We start from the raw sequence: 17,173 nt of genomic DNA on the forward strand, positions 1-17,173 counted from the left end.
AGAATTAGGATAGTGACTAATACATTACCAGACAGTAAAGCATGAACCCAGAATGTGGGTCAAGTCGCTGCAGTTCTGGATATATGTCAGGGTTTGGCTCCATGGGGAGGGAAAAAAGGCACAAATCTGTGGCCTGGGGGTTGAAAGTCTAGGCTTAGGTTGCAGCTCTCCTACTAGCTGTGTGCCCTTGGACAAGTGACACACTCTGAGCTTATTCATAAAATAGGGATAATATCAACTCTGATTCCTCAGGATTACTGAAAAGGATCAAAATGAGTTAAACGTTGAATTCAAAAAGTACAATAGAAATGTAAGGCAATATAATTAGAAGAGAATAAAGGATTTTCATACACATTTCATTTGCATCTCGCAAAAAAAAAAACCTAGAAAATGCACATTAGCATTTCCATTTTCCACAGAACATTGACTGCCAGATACCGTCCTAAAGTCACGTAGCTAATAAGCACCTGAACCTATGAACCTAAACTCAACGCTTCTTGGGATTTCAAATCTCACGCTCTTCTGATTGCATTAGGTAGGAGCAAGGGAGAGCTGAGAACATTTAAGGAGGTTATTCAAAGGACCGGTTCTGGGGAGTAACTTAGCAATTAACATGCGAGAAGGTGACATCTGAGTAGAGCTGAGTGGGAGCCCGGAGACAGGGGAAGGCTTCATTCACAGAGAGTCTCTGGTATTCCTGCCCCTGGAGGGAGGAGGAAGTGCAGTTTCACCTCCATCCCTGGACCGCCAACCCAGCTTCTCCCCTAGACCATCGTTCGAGGCGGGAAGGGGGCGGGGTATCGGAAAGCCTGACGCTTAATGGTGAGTCCTCGGATTTTAAACAGGGAGGAAAGTCCTGAGAGGGCGACGTATAGTTCCTTTTTATGTCTCGCTGTTCACGTAGCCCAGAAGGGCAAAAAGGCGAAAGCCCATGGAGCATCGAGAAGGACCACAAGCCTGACAGCCACCATCTTCTTGGTTCCGGCAGAAGACTACCAGGACCATAATGCAACGGTGCGCCGAGCCAATGGGTCGCATCTCGCTGCACACAAGCAGGGAGATCCAATTCCCAGGGAGCAGCGAGCGGAAGACTACGAGGCCCATCAGGCAAGCCAAGGGCCTCTTCTTCCGATGACTGGCCTAGCTCTGGAAAACCTGCCCACACCCAGGATCCTCCGCGCGCAAGATGGCCGCGCCGGGAGCGGAAGCGGAGGGGAGGAGGTGCTAGGCTCTACGCCCCCTCGGCCTTCCGTGAGGACCATACCAGTCCGAAGAAGGAAGCTCATGGACCCGACAAATGCGTATTGCCTTTTCTCGCCGTGACCATGGGGGCGTACTGACAGAGCCTTTGATCTGATAGGCAACCCCAGCATTTCGCAGCCCTGACTTGGAACCTCCCCGAGGACGGCAGTGTAAGCGCGGTCTCTGCGTTCCGACCGAGGCAGGAGGCCAGTCAGGCAGGTCCCTCTGTCCCGACAGGTGGGACACTGAGCACTCCATGCCAGCGGGCGCGGGGAGGCGTGGCCTCCCCCAGGGCCGCCACCTCTGCTGGTTGCTCTGCGCTTTCACTTTAAGGCTCTGGTAAGGAGGGGCTGAGGGCAGGGAAAAGGAGGGGACGGGAGGATCGGATCGTCCCCGCCCCCTGTGTCCCTGGACCGTGGAGGTGGGGGTGGGGTGGGGGGGAGGTTCCCTGTTTTCCGGCTTCTGACTTTTGCCCATTTCCCCCCCTCACCCGCATCAGCCAAGCAGAAGCTCCCGTGCGGGAGGAGAAGCTGTCAGGTGGGTGATGGTCTGGGAACCCGACGCCCCTATAGTTGTTCTGTTTTGTTTTGACCTCCTCCCATATACCTAGAGATCAGGTGGAAAAGGGCGGCACCACGTGGAGCGAGGGCATTCAGCTGTGCTGGGAAGTTGATGGGCAGAACTTAGGGGAGAAATATTTTCTCAACGAGGTCTGGGGCTTGCATTTCTCTCCCTCTCTAGTGAGCACTTCAAATTTGCCGTGCTGGCTGGTGGAAGAGTTTGTGGTGGCGGAAGAGTGTGCTCCATGTTCTAATTTCCAGGCTGTGAGTATCTGTTTTCTCTCCCCTTCTTCTTACATCGAATCAGACAGGGACTGTCTATCTAAGTATGCCTTTGCATTGTCTTTTCGTCTTTTTTCCTTGCAGTCTCAGTGTGAGTCCAAATCTAAATTGGTCTTGCCCCTGAAAATGTGCCCTTTTCTTTCCAAGTTAATGGCAACGTTCAGCTAATAACCGTGTTCTGTTCATTTTTAATCTAGTAGGTTCTGGAACCTGCCCTTGCCTCTCGTAGACTATTGACCCTGAAGTGTTCTTAGTTCTCATCCTGTAACCACCACCTCATCACCCCCGTGAGAACTCTTCATTAGTTCTCTGTTGCCTACCAGCTCTGAGCCGTAGCACTTGGACACCTGCCCATTCTGAATGGCAGCCTTCCTGTTTCTCCTGCTGCCCCTTCCTAACAAGTGCTTTGGTCCTTTCCTCCTGGCAGAAAACCACCCCCGAGTGTGGTTCCACAGGGTATGTGGAGAAAATCACATGCAGCTCAACTAAGAGGAGCGAGTTCAAAAGGCAAGTGCTCTTTCTCTTCTTGAATCCTCCTAGATCACCTCCTTTGCTTCTGTGACTTTAGGTAGATAGTCCTGCCTCTTCCTCTTTGTATGGAGGTAGCATGGCGTATTGGAAAGGGGAGGGGATTTGGAGGCAAATTACTTGAACCGAAGTCCCAGCTCTACTCCTCAGCACTATATTATTGGCCATATTTTCTCATCATTAAAACTGGTTAATACCAGCTCTGCTTATCTCACCAGAAAATAAATTAAATATTTGAATGGGGCTAATGTACTGTAAACCCTTTATTTTTATTTTTGGCCGCACCATGCGGCATGCTGGATCTTAGTTCCCCGACCAGGGATCGAACCTGTGCCCCCTGTAGTGGAAGCGCGGAGTCTTAACCACTGGACCATCAGGGAAGTCCCTGTACTGTCAACACTTTAGAAGGCTGACGCTGGTTTCCTCTTTTCTCCTCAGATAAATCTTGGTGAGGATGAAACAGGAGGGAGATAGAGGGAGAGGCAGTCTGGTCTTCCCTGGGGATAACTGTTTCTTCTTGCCCTCAGCTGCCGCTCAGCTCTGATGGAACAACACTTATTCTGGAAATTCGAAGGGACTGTCATAGGTGTGGCCTTGGTCTTTGCCTGCCTTGTCATTGTTCGTCAGCGACAACTGGACAGAAAGGCGCTGGAAAAGGTCCGGAAGCAAATTGAGTCCATATAGCTACCTCCTCCCCTTTCATCTGGGTCTTAGAGACCCTACCTCAGACAGAAAGGGGAATGAACTGACTCGTGCCCCTGGTTCTCTGGAACCTTGTGGTGGCACCCCCTTTCTCCCATCTTCCTCGTCTAAATCATTAATGAGCAGAATAAAAAGAGTAAAATGGTTTCCTTCCCTAGTGTAATTTGGTTTGGGGCAGGAAGTCATGGGGGTAGAGAGGGAAAGGGGGTGGCAACTTTAGGCCCCAGTTTACCAGGTACCTATCTTCCTCCCTCTTCTACTATTACTTAAAACTGTCAGGATACAATTTTAGCAAAAAAAAAAATTTATTTCTCAGCCAAAATGTCAGTTTCCCCTCAACCCTATCCCCAAAGAAGAAATAAAATCACAGATACATGACAAAAGTATTTGAGGTGCCCCTTGACATAGGCAGACTGAGCCATGGGGTACAGACATCTAGGGCATCCTGATGTGTTTCAGACCCCTGAGGCCAAACAGCCCTGAGTGGGAACCCCAGGAGGAAGCAGAACCACAGCCAGCGGAGCCCTGGATTCCTTATTGTGATTGGGAAGTGGGCCAGGAAGTGTTACAGCTCACATCTCATCTGCATGCAGCACAGTTCTGATGTGCCTGCTGGGGCCTGCCCTCCCTCCTGTCTTCTCAAGCAGTGTCCTTGTTGAGCCATTTACACCCTTGGCCCCAGGTGGCCCCTCCAATCTGGACTCCACCGCTGGATTCTCCAGATTTTCTGTCATGTCCTTGTGAGTCAGGATGTTTCTGGAAATCACTGTGGGGTGAAGGAAAAAGGGCAGTAGAATAGTGCTCCCTTGGTTGGGGATCCTAAACAGAACAGGACCTCCCTCCCACTTCTTGACTACTCCGGAAAACAGAGTCCTTTCCTGCCCTTGCCTCTCACCTCCATGAGGCTGGTAATCCTCAGGCCCAGCTTCTGGTAAGCCCTGAAAGGGGCTGAAACTGGGCAGGATGATGAGAGCCAAGGAGAAAAGAAGGATCTGGGAAGAAGCAAGAGGACATTTGGGCTGTGGGGACAATAAGGGAAGGGGGCAGAGTGACTAGGGGGCAGTTGGGGTCATCAGGGATGGGAAGATGGGTCTGGCTGTGGAGTGGGGGCAGCAGGATGGCGACCTGGCAGAAGGTGGAGGAGGCGGCAGGGGAGATGGGAAATAGATTAATGGTACCAGAGCACAAGTGCTAGTCTGGGCGGCTTTGTTGGAGGTGTGAACAATGAGCATCTGCAGCTGGCGGAGCTGAGTCACCAGGGAGCTGGGAGACGAGGGAGGAAGAGTTAGGTCTCCTGGGAGCCAGGGCCCAAGCACGGTGTCCCTGTGTGCCGCACCCTTACCCCAACACATGCACTACGTTTTCACTCACGTGTGGTGCCTCTCCAGCTCCTGGACTTTTTTCTGTAGTTCCTGGTTCTGTGCAGAACAGGCAGCCACCCTAGGAAGGGTGGAAAGGTAGGATAAGGCTCTGTAATCATTGAGTCCCTGACCTTGCCTGCCTTGGTGAGGAAGGGGGCCCAGTCGTGAATCCAGAAATGTGAGTCCAAACACACCTGCTCTCTAGTCCATCGATGTACTCCTTCTTCCGCCGCCGACTGTCCTGAGCTGACTGCTTGTTACGGATTTTCCTCCTGACCTTCTTGAGGACCCTCTCCTCTGCCTGGGGGCCCAGGGTGTGTCAGTCCTGGGCCCTTAACCTCCCCCAACTCCTCAACTCTTCCCCTGCTATCCTGGCTCCTCAGAGGCCATGGTAGAGCCGCTGGGTTACGATACCCTTTGGGGAAGCGTGTTACCTTGGTGAGGGGCAGGTGAGAGGGTAGGGACACCCCTTCCTGTCCCAGCAGACGCTTCTCCTCTTCTGTCAGGAACAAGGTTTGACAGGGCAGCTGGTGGGGGACGAGAGAAGATGAGAATGGAGAGAGGGTCATCCCATTTTCAGTACTCATGCTGTTCCCCTTGCATGCCTCCTGGAGAGAGTTTCCTATTTGCACTGAGGAATAACAAACCGTAAAATGAGATGAGGGGCAGGGACCTTCATGCAGACAGACTTAATTAAACCACAGGGACTTCCTGAGGCTGACAAGGGAGAAAGGTGGTTTTGTCATATTTTTGCCCACAGACTTAAGACCTTGGCAATCACAGCAAGTTGGGAAGGGCCTATTCTGGTCCACATTTGCGCAGACCTTGTGGGTATTGGAAGAGGATGTGGAGTAACTCACTAAGGTAGGGTTTGCTTGACCTTACAGCAGGCAAATGATTCATTGTCAGCCATTAACTTCAGCTTGGCACAGTGTTACCATGACCTGCCAACCACAAGGAGATCCCTGGGGCGATGGCCCATCCTCCCCTAGGGGCTGAGCCCTACCTTTCAGACTGAAGTTCTGTCCCCTCTCAAAGAATTCCCCAAAGGCAACCAGACTGAACAACTTCTCATAACAAAGTATGTGGGGAACATAGACAGGTGTCTGGTTAATGTGAGCCCATCAACTGAGTAACTTGCTTTTCTAACTAATACTTCTTTTTGAAAGATTTATGCTTCACTTTGTGACTCAAGAGGAATTTGCTTTTGCCTGTTGATGGTCTTTGGCTTTTAGCTAAACCACTTCTATCTCTGCCTTATTCTGATGTTCCCTTCTTGCCTCTGTGACTATTTGGTGAATCGTTAGAGGGGTGTCCCTCCCAATCCACCTAATCAAAATCTCTAAAAATGAGGTCTAGAGGTATTTATGTATGTATGTATGTATGTATGTATGTATTTTTGGCCGTGCCGTGCGATTTGCGGGATCTTCGTTCCTGACCAGGGATGGAACCCGTGCCCCCTGCAGTGGAAGCGCAGAGTCCTGACCACTGGACTGCCAGGGAATTCCCCTAGAGGGTTTTATTTTATTATTTTTTTTTTTTTTCGGTACGCGGGCCTCTCACTGTTGTGGCCTCTCCCGTTGCAGAGCACAGGCTCCGGACGCGCAGGCTCAGCGGCCACGGCTCACGGGCCCAGCCGCTCTGCGGCATGTGGGATCTTCCCGGACTGGGGCACGAACCCGTGTCCCCTGCATCGGCAGGCGGACTCTCAACCACTGCGCCACCAGGGACAAAACCAAAAACCAAACCAAACCAAACTGGGACTTCCCTGGTGGTCCAGTACAAACTCCCCAGTGTTTCTGATGCACACTCAAATTTAGATGCCTCAGACTTTTTAAGATTCCTCAGCCCAAGATTCTAAGATGCTTGGCTTGGCTTCTGGTCTCAGCTTCAACCACAGATTTTCAGGGAGGCTAGAACCTATTCCCTGCCTTTTGCACACAAGGAGTTCTTTTCAGGATAAAGGGAGGAACAGTGACCTGGGCAAGACCCCCTCCTCATCCCCGCTGCAGGAACCAGCCCAGCTAGCCTTGGGAAGGTATGTGATGTGTTACTCCCCTACACTGTAACCATGGGCAGTGGGTGCCTGGTGAACCATTGTTCCAGTAAAAAACGTAGTTGCAGTTGCTTCTACATTCTGTGCCCAGTAACCAGTTGGATTCCCAGGTGGCCTGTCACATTTCCACATCCTGACCCAAAGCCGAGACGATGGCCCTAGCTGAGCAGACAATGCTCATGGGTCTGGGCTTTCTCCAAACCCTATCCCTGGATTCCGTCAGCCCACCCTCTCCTTAACTGAGGCATCACCCCCTTACCCCCAAGGGATTCTGTCTCTGTTGTCTTTTCCTGCTCTTAAAGTTGCCCACATCTCCCTGGCATTCAGGCCTGATGCCACAAAAATTAGGGCAAAGACAGTGTTCAGCATCAGTTTTCCCCTCCCTCATCCCCTTCTCCCCAGTTCTGTGTATCAGGGAGTACTGAACCCAGCTGACCCCCAGGACTCACCAGGGCTGCAGGAGGCACTGAGTTTACAGTGCCTGCTCTGGGCAGGATGTGGGCATGAGCATCGGGAGGCAGCTCACTGACCACACAGGCATCAGGCACCATAAATGGTGGGCTCGACTGATCTGAGGGAAACATAGGTGGCTGGGAGAAAGGAGATGGATGGCCGCAGGCCCTGGGTAGTGGCACAGGTTGGGGAAACTCCCTTAACCCCAGGGTTAGGGCTGGACCTGAAGGGCCATTGTCCGCTTCCCACAAAGAACACTGACCTATTTGGATGGAGATGAGCCCTACAGCTGGCCCAGCTTCCCCCTGCATCCTCTCTAGGGTCCCTGCCTCATAGACAGCCTCATAGAGGGCAGGGGAACTGGGTGGCCTGGGGGCAGGGGGACTGTCTGGATGGCGAGGATCCTCAGAGATTCCACTGTCACTGCCAGGAGATGCTTCTGAGCAGTATACTTCATTGGGATCAATGAAAAGTTTCAGGAAATCTTCAGGCTCGCTCTCTTGAAGACCCTACAGTAGAAGACGGTGTATATGTGTGTAAGGAAGAATTCTGGAAGTCCTATCTAACGTCGAAACCAGATCCTTCATGCTTCAGTTTCAGTCCCTTCTGTCCTTGGACATGAGGATAGTTACAGCTCATGTCGATTTTAGGGGCTCTGTCTTCAGACTTCTAAGTGGAAGCTGAAGCCTCTGGGACTTCTTATCACAGAGTTGTCTCAACCCACACCCACTCCCATTCATCACACTCACACAGCCATGGCCCCCACTGGACTCCCAGCCTTGCAGCCCCTGTTCCTGTAGCCTAGTTACTGGGACCTCTGAAGGTGGACCATGGAGTCCCAGCTCCAGGAAGGATCCTGTTGAGAAGACGTCTTCTGGAGGCTCCAGCCACATTTCCAGCAGGTCAGGGGTTCTGAAATCCATGCTTCTGCGGGGAGGCATGCGGGGGGAAGGGGGGCAGTTGCAGAAGGAGAATGATGGCTCTCCCCCTCCCCCACCCACCCCCAGTTTCTGGGCTCCTCTCCCTCTTCCATTATCCCCCTTCCTCACCTGTGCAGCCCCCTCACCTGTCTCCCGGAGCTCTCGCCTTCGGCCTTATCTCTCTGGTTCAGACCAACAGGCAGCCCCCTGGGTATTACCTGTTCCGAAGAGCCCAGCCCTGCCAAGCCAGCCTAGCCCGTTGATGGCCCCAAACACTACACCTTTTCTTTCCTCCAGGATCTTGCATCCTGGACCTGCCTAGCCAAACCCCGCCCCCAGCCTTACACTACGTAAGTGGGTTGCACCTAGCCAGAAGCCACGATAGGGGCGCAGTAGCTGGAGCAGGGGGCTAAGAGGAGGAGCGTGCACAAACCGGTCTTAAAACAGCAGCCTGCCCTTTCTGCCTCAGTTTCTCCTAGCGATAGCAAATCTTCCTGAGGGTTTGCTGGCTCCTCAGGGAAGGATAGAGATGGTTGTGACTGGAGCACAGGACGCTTGAGTGCCTGTCCTCTGGACGTCAGTTTTACAGGCGGGAAACCACGGCGGGGTTGAAAACAAAGGAGGGAAGGGTCCATAGGATTGCCGAAGACTGACAGAGGCATCCCTTCCCCCACCCCGTGGCGCTCTTCCCACACTTGAGTCTGATTGGACGCTAAAGACATCCAGAGGTTTTGAGGGGTAGTGCATTGAGCCAATGGGATTACCGTCTCGAGGCAGGCTCCACCGTAACTGGTCGGAACGGGCTGTCAGAGAAGGAGTGGGGCCAATGCAGCCGGAGCACTTATTTGTCTGGCGGGGGTTTGGTTCTGAGGGAGGGTAAGAGCCAGAAGACTTACTGTAGGCAAGGGGTGGGGTATGTGGGGGGGGGGGGCGCCGGGGGAACTTCCGGAATGTGGGCTGAGGCTTGGTTTGGTTTCACTTGCCACGTGACTCCGAAGTGTTAGGGAGTAAATAACCTGTTGACCCAAGTTATGTGACAGCACTTTGACTCAGCGGGCCGGGAAAGTCGCGCAATCGCAGGTTGTCCAAATCCGTAATCCATGCATTATGCCACTGATAAAGAACAGCACTTATATACGCACACTCACAGGACTCTCTTAACTAACGGAGGGACAAGGGCCTAGAAAACTGCAAGAGGTTAAAAAATCATTCGGATTTGGTTTAGGGAATGACTTATTTTTTGCGTATGATTACCAACGACAATATGCAATATGTGTCCTGCATTTGTATAGTTTACAAAATGTTTTTTTGTAAGCATTGTTCCTCATTTAATACACAACAGCGCTGAGGTAGACAGGGCAGGTAATGTTTTACTAACTTTACCAATGAGAAGACAGATACATGACTAGAATGTAGTAACACCAAAACTCAGGGCATTTTGCCTTGGTCCAGAGACTGATGACCCAGGAATTCACTTTAAATAAAATAATGGATATAGGATAATACTGATATAGGTATGATTTTTCATCTGCCTGCCTCCCCATCAGTACTTCAGATAAAGGATAGCTGAGTGAATAAAGCACAAAAATATGGTTTGATCCAGAGTTCAAACTGGTATTCGTCCCGTGAAAATTTAGATGGGCTGAGGGTGAAGACAAGAACAGGATCTAATATTTACTGAGTAACTGATATATGGTCAGGTATTTTCATGTTACTCATATAATTCTCATAACAACTCACAGCTGGCAGAAAGAAGTTAAGTAACTTTCTCAAGATTACTCTTGTTGACTGAAAAACATTGCACAACCCAAAAGTTGAAAATTTTGTTTTATTTGGCAGTCTTTCTGAGGACTTAAAGCCTGGGAGGCAGCCTCTCAGATGGCTCTAAGGGACTGCTCCAAAGAGGTAAGGGAGGAACCAGGATATACAGGAGTTTTTGCAACAAAGACCAGGTATTAGGAACATCAAAGGATTATTATTAATTAAAGAAAACCAGATATCTCAAGTTAATGAAGTTAGTACTCTATGTATGGGAAAATGTAAGAGCTTGGGCTCACTGAAATTATTCCTTTGATTTACACCTTAGCTCTCTAGGGCCAGTTTCCTGTTCTATCCCATCCCAAGTCCCTCAGGGCACACCTTTGGAGGTGGCTACAGTGGCTGAGGGCCTGGCAGCAGGGCAGCCCATTCCTATCCATCCTGAGTTCTCTCTGGGCTTACCAGGCGCCTGTAGTGGCTTGATGGCTGCAACATCCTTTGTTTACTCATATGGCAGGCAACATTTTTCATTCACACTTTGTAAGTAGCTGAACCAAGATTTGGATGCCTGAGCCCATATTCTTTGTACTATACGAAGCTACCTTGCTGGGGCTTTCTCAAATTTTCCCACTCTGGCTTTCCTGCTCATCTCCCCGCATCTTGCTCAAGTAGTGAGGAGACAAAGCAGGCTTCCTAGATTCATGCAGAGCTCTAAGGAAAGCAGAGCTGTCCTTGCTGAGATCTTTCCTAGAGGAAGAAAGTTTTCAAAGGGCTTCCTGCAGGCTGCATGTGTAGAGATGATTAAGTGGAAGATATACAGTCGTCCCTGCTTATCCGTGGGGGATAGGTTCCAAGATCCCCCTCAGACACCAAAGTCCTCAAATGTTCAAGTCCCTTAAGTAAAATGATGTAGTACAGGCAGCCCTCTGTATTCGCGGTAGCAGTTCCGCATCTGTGAATAGGGAGGGCTGACTGCTCTCAGCCTCTGTTAGAACTGGATGGAACCTCTGGCATCATCTGCTAGTCTAACTTCCCTCTTCCACCTGATTTATCAAGCTCCTGAGAGGGAAAATGACTTGCCTAAGATCACACATCAAATTAAGGTAGAGCTGGGACTAGAACCCAAGTGTCCTGACTCCCAGTCCATGATTCCTTGTTAATTTACTAATTAACAGTAATCTTGAAAGCATAATTTGTGACAGACAAACCAGTGCATGCATATTATTCCCTTGAATAATCTGGAGTTTTCCCTAATAGTAATTTTTATCTTTTTAAAAATATTTATTTATTTTGGCTGAGCTGGGTCATAGTTGCGGCACATGGGATCTTTGCTGGGTCATGTGGGCTTATACTTGTGGCATGTGGGCTACTTAGTTGCGATATACAGACTTTTCTTTAAAATTAATTAATTAATTTTGGCTGTGTTGGGTCTTCGTTTCTGTGCGAGGGCTTTCTCTAGTTGCAGTGAGCGGGGGCCACTCTTCATCGTGGTGTGCGGGCCTTTCAGTCGCGGCCTCTCTTGTTGTGGAGTACAAGCTCCAGACGCACAGGCTCAGTAGTTGTGGCTCACAGGCCTAGTTGCTCCGCGGCATGTGGGATCTTCCCAGACCAGGCTCGAACCCATGTCCCCTGCATTGGCAGGCAGATTCTCAACCACTGCGCCACCAGGGAAGCCCCGGACTTTTTTTTTTTTTTTTTTTTAATTTGGCTGTGTCGGGTCTTAGTTGTGGCAGGCGGGATCTTTTGTTGTGGCGCATGGGCTTCTCTAGTTGCAGTGTGTGGGCTCCAGAGCGTGTGGGCTCAGTAGTTGTGGCACGTGGGCTTAGTTGCCCCGCAGCATGTGGGATCTTAGTTCCCCGACCAGGGATCGAACCTGGGCCCCCTGTATTGGGAATGTGGAGTCTTACCCACTGGACCACCAGGGAAGTCCCAGTAATTTTTATTTTTTAATGAAGAGCTTGGAACAGCAACGATACTTTCATTAAGTGACAGGACACCAATACCACATTTCACTTACATCCTGATCTTAGAATCCTGTATGATTCTTTTCTCCTAGACCCCCTCCACCAAGAAGTCCTGATATTCCCTTTTCTTAAGGAAGTTGCTGGCCTGCATTTCCAGAGCCTTCTCAGAGGCATCACCATGTCCCTTCTTTAGGTGAGGCCTTTTCACATTTGCAAAAAAAAAATAGACTGACCTCCCTTCATTTTCCTCCTTTGCACCCTACCCTCCCATGAAACTAGAAGAGGATTCGGATAGCACAGTGATGTGCTATCACTGGATGTGCCAAGAGTATCCAGGCTAAGGAAGCAGTGAAGGTCCAGAGTCGAAAATACCTTGGTTCATTCAAAGAACAGAAAACAGAAAGGAGGCCCACAGGGCTGGAGGGAGAGCAGTTGGAGAATTCCAGATGAGATTGGAGAGAACCCTGGCCAGATGCCTCGAGGCACGGTAAGGGTGATAAGCTGGAGTGTGCCAAGAGAAGCTCCTCACTGAGTGGGGTTTCAGCAACCTCTGAGAAGGGTCCCACCACTTTTTTACCCACTTGCAGGCAGAAGGCTGCAGAGAAGTCAGCTCCGGCCATTGGTAGTTCAAGAAGGGTTGATTTTCAAGAAATACTCTCACTTTGCTATTCCCCTTTTCCAATTCTTCCTTGTCCTTTTTCTTCCTTGTGGGTGCTGGCGAGGGAGTCAAGCAAGAAAGTCAGTCCTAAGAAGGGAATGCTTTCCCTTTGGTGCCCAGGTGCCCAGAAGGGGATCTTAGAATCTTCTAAGAGAGATAAGAAGACTTCGGCCCAGGACCAGGCAGATATCCTCAGAGATGTGGGAGGCGGAAGACTTGGGAATGCGGGGGTTGGGTATGGCGCACCAGCCTTGACCGCGGGGTTTCTAAATTCCTCTTTTAGAATCTTCAAAGGATCGGAAGCCTTCGTTGACCGGCCACGTTCGCCGGTCAGACCTCCACCACAGCGTCCCAGGCCCTCAGCCCCTCAGCCCCTAGGTGCTCTCCGAATTCCTTTCCCTTGCCCCGCCCCGGTTGTCTTCGGCTCAGCCGGGCTCTGGCTGCTGGTCTCTGATTGCTCCTAGCTCACGTCACTCCCAGTCTGGCCCCGCCCTCTGGGCACTGTCATTGGCCACTGGGGGGGTCGGTACGCCGCGGCTGCGGGGGGACGGGTAAACGATGGGGAGGGGGCGGGAATTCCCGACTGGAGGCCGGAACAGAGCGGGTGCCTTGTAGTGAGACCCTCGAGAGGTGAGTGCGGGATCCCAGAGAGCGGGATCTGGGTCGGCCGCCCGGGCTTCTCGGGGCCTACGAGCCGGAGTCCAGGCTCTCACGTTCTTCTTCAGCTTCCCGGCACGCTGGCGGCCTCAGACCCCGCCTCCCGGAGCCCGGACTTCCAGACACCGCCCTCAGTTGTTGGGTCAGCACGTCCCGGGACCCCAGACGCCTAGGGCCCCTCTTTGGTCGTTTGCCCCGACATCCCAGCCTGTGGCCTGAAACGGTCGCTCTCTGCTCTCGGGGGGATGGCGCTGGGGAAATGGGAGCGGGAGAGCACCCCAGCTCTCCCTGTTCAGGTGGTCCACGAAGCTACCCATGACATCTCTCCCTGAACCCTCTTCGCTTCATCCATTCCTTCCTGGAAATGAGGCTTGACCTCTCCTTTGCTTAGAGGACCCCAGCTCTCTAGTTTTCTGGGAGCTCCGCGTGAAAGGGTAATGAGATATCCACACAGTCCTCATGCCTCAGTTTCCCCCTTGCTAGGTCCCTGAATGAGTCACTTGAAAAAGTCACTTGAAAGGGATAAAGTCTGAGGGGAAAGAGGGATATTCCCAGTACAGGAGTGGATGAGTCACACTGGGATAGGGAAGGTCACAGAGTGGCTGGGGTGAGGGAGCTGCGTTCTGCTGACCAGCCTTCCCCTTTCCTTGGCCCCATATTTCCCTTGTGACCACTCCCCCACTCACCCTGTCTTCCTAGGTCTGAGAGTCATTGGAGCTACCACAGCCACCATGGGGCCCTGGGGAGAGCCAGAGCTCCTGGTGTGGCGCCCCGAGGCAGCAGCCTCGGCGCCCCCAGTGCCCATGGGACTGGAGGTGAAGTTGGGGGCCCTGGTGCTGTTGCTGGTGCTCACTCTCATCTGCAGTCTAGTGCCCATCTGCGTGCTGCGCCGGCCCGGCGCCAACCCTGAAGCCTCAGGTAAGCCTCTCCTTTTCCCTGCTGCCATGGACGCTTGGAGGAGGGAAGGCTCTGAGGCTAAGGAAGGTGACCTAAGAGGGGACGGCAAGAGCGACTATTGCTTAGGTTGGGTAATGGGGCTCATTTGCTCATTCCCTTCTATGCTCCACTCCTGCCCAGCCTCCCGCCAAAAAGCCCTGAGTCTGGTAAGCTGCTTTGCCGGTGGTGTCTTTCTGGCCACATGTCTCCTGGACCTGCTGCCTGACTACCTGGCTGCCATAGATGAGGCCCTGGCGGCCCTTCATGTGACGGTGAGCCCCGGTCATCTGCATGTGACCCTGTGTATGTGGTGTTCAATCACATACCTCTAGGAGTGGTGGTTTGTATGGATCTGTCCATGTGTCACTCCACGACTGTATGGAAGGCTCTTGGCTTGTGACGCCATGAGCTGTGATTTTTAGTCATAGAGCATAACTCTTTCTATAGGTTCTCACCTCCTCAGTCCCTATGTGACCCCTACGTGCCCTTTGTGACAGTGTGAGGAACCCTATTACCAGGTGTGTGACCTATCTGTAAGGTTTCTCTAGTTTCAGCCTCCAGGAAGTTAATAGCCCTCCAAGAATCATCTTCACCCTTCACCCTTTCCTGAAGGGTTGGAGATAGAGGTCCCTACAGGCCTGGGACAGGTAGGAGGCAATTTCCAGGGACCCGGTGTTGCTGACCAAAAGGCTATATAACTCAAGGAAGTAGGATGTGGGGAAGATTAAGTCCAAGGCATAGGACAGTCTTATTGGAAAAACTGAGACAGTTGGAGGAAGTGAGGAAGTAACACTGAATGTAACTGTTTGTCTGTGACTGAGTGACTTGTGTCTCTGTGTGACTGTGTGTAAGCCTGATTGTCCCCATGACAGTATGTGGCTCTGTGTGTGAGCATTTGGGAAAGTGGGCCAATGTGTGGCCTACATGTGACACTTTGTGTCCATCTACCTCAGTGACTTTCAGCTGGGGGTGGTTTTGCCCACCCCTGTCATCCTCCCACCCTCACCCCCCACCTCCCTAGAAAACATTCGATAATGTCTGGAGACTTTTTGGTTGTCCCAACTCAGGGAAGGAGGGCTTGCTAACTGGCATCTAATGGGTATAGGCTAGGGATGCTGCTAAACATCCTACAGTGCACAGGACAGCCCTCTACATCAAAGAATTATCCAATCCAAAATGTTAATAGTACTAAAGTTGAGAAACCATGATCTACATGTAACACTGGGAGTGACACCATAATCTGTACGGTGTCTATGGCACCAAGTGACTATATTTTTGTGTAACTGAGAGTGGCTCTGTGTGTGGGAACCCAGGTCTGTGTAACTGGGACTCCACTAAACTCTGCATCTGACTCTTCCTCCCCATTCTTGGCCTGTCTCCTGAAGTCCACGCTGTCCCCTTTGCCCACAGCTCCAGTTCCCTCTACAAGAGTTCATCCTGGCCATGGGCTTCTTCCTGGTCCTGGTGATGGAGCAGATCACAATGGCTTACAAGGAACAGTCGGGGCCACCACCTCGAGAGGAGATGAGGGCTTTGCTGGGAACAGCGAATGGTGGGCTGCAGCACTGGAATGACAGACCAGAGGTCCCACAGGCAGGTGGAGCCCCGGCAGCCCCCTCAGCCCTGCGTGCCTGTGTACTGGTCTTCTCCCTGGCCCTGCATTCAGTGTTTGAGGGACTGGCAGTGGGGCTGCAGCGAGACCGGGCTCGGGCCATGGAGTTGTGCCTGGCTTTGCTGCTCCACAAGGGTATCCTGGCAGTCAGCTTATCCCTGCGGCTGCTGCAGAGCCACCTGCGAGCACAGGTGGTGGCTGGCTGTGGGATCCTCTTCTCATGCATGACACCCCTGGGCATTGGACTGGGTGCAGCTCTGGCAGAGTCAGCAGGGCCACTGCACCAGCTGGCTCAGTCTGTGCTGGAGGGCATGGCGGCTGGCACCTTTCTCTATATCACCTTCCTGGAAATCCTGCCCCAGGAGCTGGCCACTTCTGAGCAGAGAATCCTCAAGGTCATTCTGCTCCTAGGAGGCTTTGCCCTGCTCACTGGCCTGCTCTTTATCCAAGTCTAGGGGGCTCCAAGATACGCACGGGAGGTTGGGTATCACGTGCCCTTGACCTTCCTCCCCCTCTCCCAGTGTGTGGGGAATAGGAAGGAGTGGGGAAGGGAGGTACTGAGGACCAAAGAGTTCTCTGGGAGGTAAGGATGGAGCCTTTGGCACTATTTGGCCAATGAGAGGGAAGTGGGCAGACAAGAGCCTGGCCCCCAGGCCCAAGGGACAAAAGATGGTCAAGTCACTAGAGACATGATCAAGGGACATTAGTATTGGGGAAGACACTGAGTGCTGGTATCAGGGATCAGACACTACATATAGGGACAAGCTGATAGTTGGGAGGCCGGAGGTGGGTACCCAGCTGCTGTGGGATAGAGGTATAGAGAGGGCATAGGCCCAGAGTCAGCAGTCCTGTTGGTTCTAGCCCATTTCAGCCCTCTGTCACTTGGAGTGGACCCCTCCAACTTTTCTTAGCTCCTACTTTCATATCTATCTTCCTCTTCCCTTCTCCCAGGGGACTAGTGCCAAATGGCATCTTCCTGCCAGTTTTGGTACCTTCTCTGGCTTCTCCAGCCCTGGTCACTCCTGTATTTTTAAAGTGCCAAATAAATCCCCTCCCACTTTCTCAAAGCACAAGTGATGGCACTGAGCCCTGCCCAGCACCTCAGTGGAAGGGGTCTGCTTGCTCTTTGTTTTGGTCCCAGATTGTGGGGTGGGACAGAAATGTTTGCTGAGGTGGGGTGGGGGGCAGGTTGGCAGAGCTACCGTCCCCCACTACTGCTGTACCCTAGGAATACTGAAAATGGACATGGTGCCCTGTGCCTAGATGATAAACACTGAGATGCCAAAACTTTTTTATACCAGAGGATCCCAAGGGGGAAGGGGAAGGCTCGCCCCCAGGGTTATTTTTTGGGGCGGGAGGGCTGTGCATAGGGCCATATATTCTAGAATCTATTTTACTAACTGACCTGTTTTGGGACATGTTACCCAAATAAAACAAGTTTCTACACATCTGTACGGTATCTGATTCATTTGTCTTGGGAAAGG

At 51.8% G+C, this 17,173-nt stretch overlaps 3 protein-coding genes across 10 annotated transcripts; 2 read left to right on the plus strand and 1 right to left on the minus strand.

The window, feature by feature from the left end:
* The first annotated feature begins 1,059 nt into the window (after positions 1 to 1,059).
* JTB (jumping translocation breakpoint) lies at positions 1,060 to 3,689 on the plus strand. Its single transcript, XM_029226828.1, has 5 exons — positions 1,060 to 1,581; positions 1,742 to 1,779; positions 1,984 to 2,066; positions 2,512 to 2,591; positions 3,140 to 3,689. Exons 1-5 carry the CDS (start codon positions 1,499 to 1,501, stop codon positions 3,294 to 3,296), a joined length of 441 nt encoding a protein of 146 aa, XP_029082661.1. The 5' UTR covers positions 1,060 to 1,498; the 3' UTR covers positions 3,297 to 3,689.
* On the plus strand, positions 3,140 to 17,137 carry SLC39A1 (solute carrier family 39 member 1). 5 transcript variants are annotated; one of them, XM_029226824.1, is made up of 7 exons: positions 3,140 to 3,269; positions 5,436 to 5,539; positions 11,919 to 12,019; positions 12,768 to 12,862; positions 13,841 to 14,059; positions 14,219 to 14,349; positions 15,488 to 17,137. In XM_029226824.1, exons 5-7 carry the CDS (start codon positions 13,873 to 13,875, stop codon positions 16,142 to 16,144), a joined length of 975 nt encoding a protein of 324 aa, XP_029082657.1. In that variant the 5' UTR covers positions 3,140 to 3,269; positions 5,436 to 5,539; positions 11,919 to 12,019; positions 12,768 to 12,862; positions 13,841 to 13,872; the 3' UTR covers positions 16,145 to 17,137. The 5 variants fall into 5 exon arrangements, with proteins under 5 accessions (XP_029082657.1, XP_029082656.1, XP_029082658.1 ...); XM_029226823.1 differs by lacking the exons at positions 3,140 to 3,269; positions 5,436 to 5,539 and adding an exon at positions 7,951 to 8,086; XM_029226825.1 differs by lacking the exons at positions 3,140 to 3,269; positions 5,436 to 5,539; positions 11,919 to 12,019; positions 12,768 to 12,862 and adding an exon at positions 12,970 to 13,114.
* CREB3L4 (cAMP responsive element binding protein 3 like 4) lies at positions 3,596 to 8,766 on the minus strand. 4 transcript variants are annotated; one of them, XM_029226821.1, is made up of 10 exons: positions 8,538 to 8,766; positions 7,934 to 8,111; positions 7,447 to 7,693; positions 7,181 to 7,302; positions 5,110 to 5,202; positions 4,870 to 4,976; positions 4,686 to 4,754; positions 4,493 to 4,577; positions 4,210 to 4,306; positions 3,596 to 4,080 (listed from the first exon to the last, which is right to left on the minus strand). In XM_029226821.1, exons 2-10 carry the CDS (start codon positions 8,105 to 8,107, stop codon positions 3,887 to 3,889), a joined length of 1,188 nt encoding a protein of 395 aa, XP_029082654.1. In that variant the 5' UTR covers positions 8,108 to 8,111; positions 8,538 to 8,766; the 3' UTR covers positions 3,596 to 3,886. The 4 variants fall into 4 exon arrangements, with proteins under 4 accessions (XP_029082654.1, XP_029082653.1, XP_029082651.1 ...); XM_029226820.1 differs by having other exon boundaries at positions 3,814 to 4,080; positions 7,181 to 7,693; positions 8,000 to 8,111; XM_029226818.1 differs by having other exon boundaries at positions 3,814 to 4,080; positions 7,181 to 7,693.
* Positions 17,138 to 17,173: the final 36 nt, after the last annotated feature.

Source organism: Monodon monoceros, unplaced genomic scaffold (genome assembly GCF_005190385.1).
Source record: "Monodon monoceros isolate NGI ecotype Baffin Bay Population unplaced genomic scaffold, NGI_Narwhal_1 Super_Scaffold_18, whole genome shotgun sequence".
Lineage (NCBI taxonomy): Eukaryota > Metazoa > Chordata > Mammalia > Artiodactyla > Monodontidae > Monodon > Monodon monoceros.

What these genes read in the sequence shown, in the direction of transcription:
- CREB3L4 (XM_029226818.1), bottom strand. Translation starts at nt 8,107, where the DNA reads ATGGATTTCAGAACCCCTGACCTGCTGGAAATGTGGCTGGAGCCTCCA. An exon ending in CCAGTGGGGGCCATGGCTGT is followed by an intron (nt 7,694 to 7,933) that starts GTGAGTGTGATG and finishes CTTCTACTGTAG; the next exon opens with GGTCTTCAAGAGAGCGAGCC. An exon ending in GAGCTGGAGAGGCACCACAC is followed by an intron (nt 4,578 to 4,685) that starts GTGAGTGAAAAC and finishes CTCGTCTCCCAG; the next exon opens with CTCCCTGGTGACTCAGCTCC.
- JTB (XM_029226828.1), top strand. Translation starts at nt 1,499, where the DNA reads ATGCCAGCGGGCGCGGGGAGGCGTGGCCTCCCCCAGGGCCGCCACCTC. An exon ending in GCTTTCACTTTAAGGCTCTG is followed by an intron (nt 1,582 to 1,741) that starts GTAAGGAGGGGC and finishes CACCCGCATCAG; the next exon opens with CCAAGCAGAAGCTCCCGTGC. An exon ending in CATGTTCTAATTTCCAGGCT is followed by an intron (nt 2,067 to 2,511) that starts GTGAGTATCTGT and finishes TCCTCCTGGCAG; the next exon opens with AAAACCACCCCCGAGTGTGG.
- SLC39A1 (XM_029226824.1), top strand. Translation starts at nt 13,873, where the DNA reads ATGGGGCCCTGGGGAGAGCCAGAGCTCCTGGTGTGGCGCCCCGAGGCA. An exon ending in CGCCAACCCTGAAGCCTCAG is followed by an intron (nt 14,060 to 14,218) that starts GTAAGCCTCTCC and finishes ACTCCTGCCCAG; the next exon opens with CCTCCCGCCAAAAAGCCCTG. An exon ending in TGGCGGCCCTTCATGTGACG is followed by an intron (nt 14,350 to 15,487) that starts GTGAGCCCCGGT and finishes CTTTGCCCACAG; the next exon opens with CTCCAGTTCCCTCTACAAGA.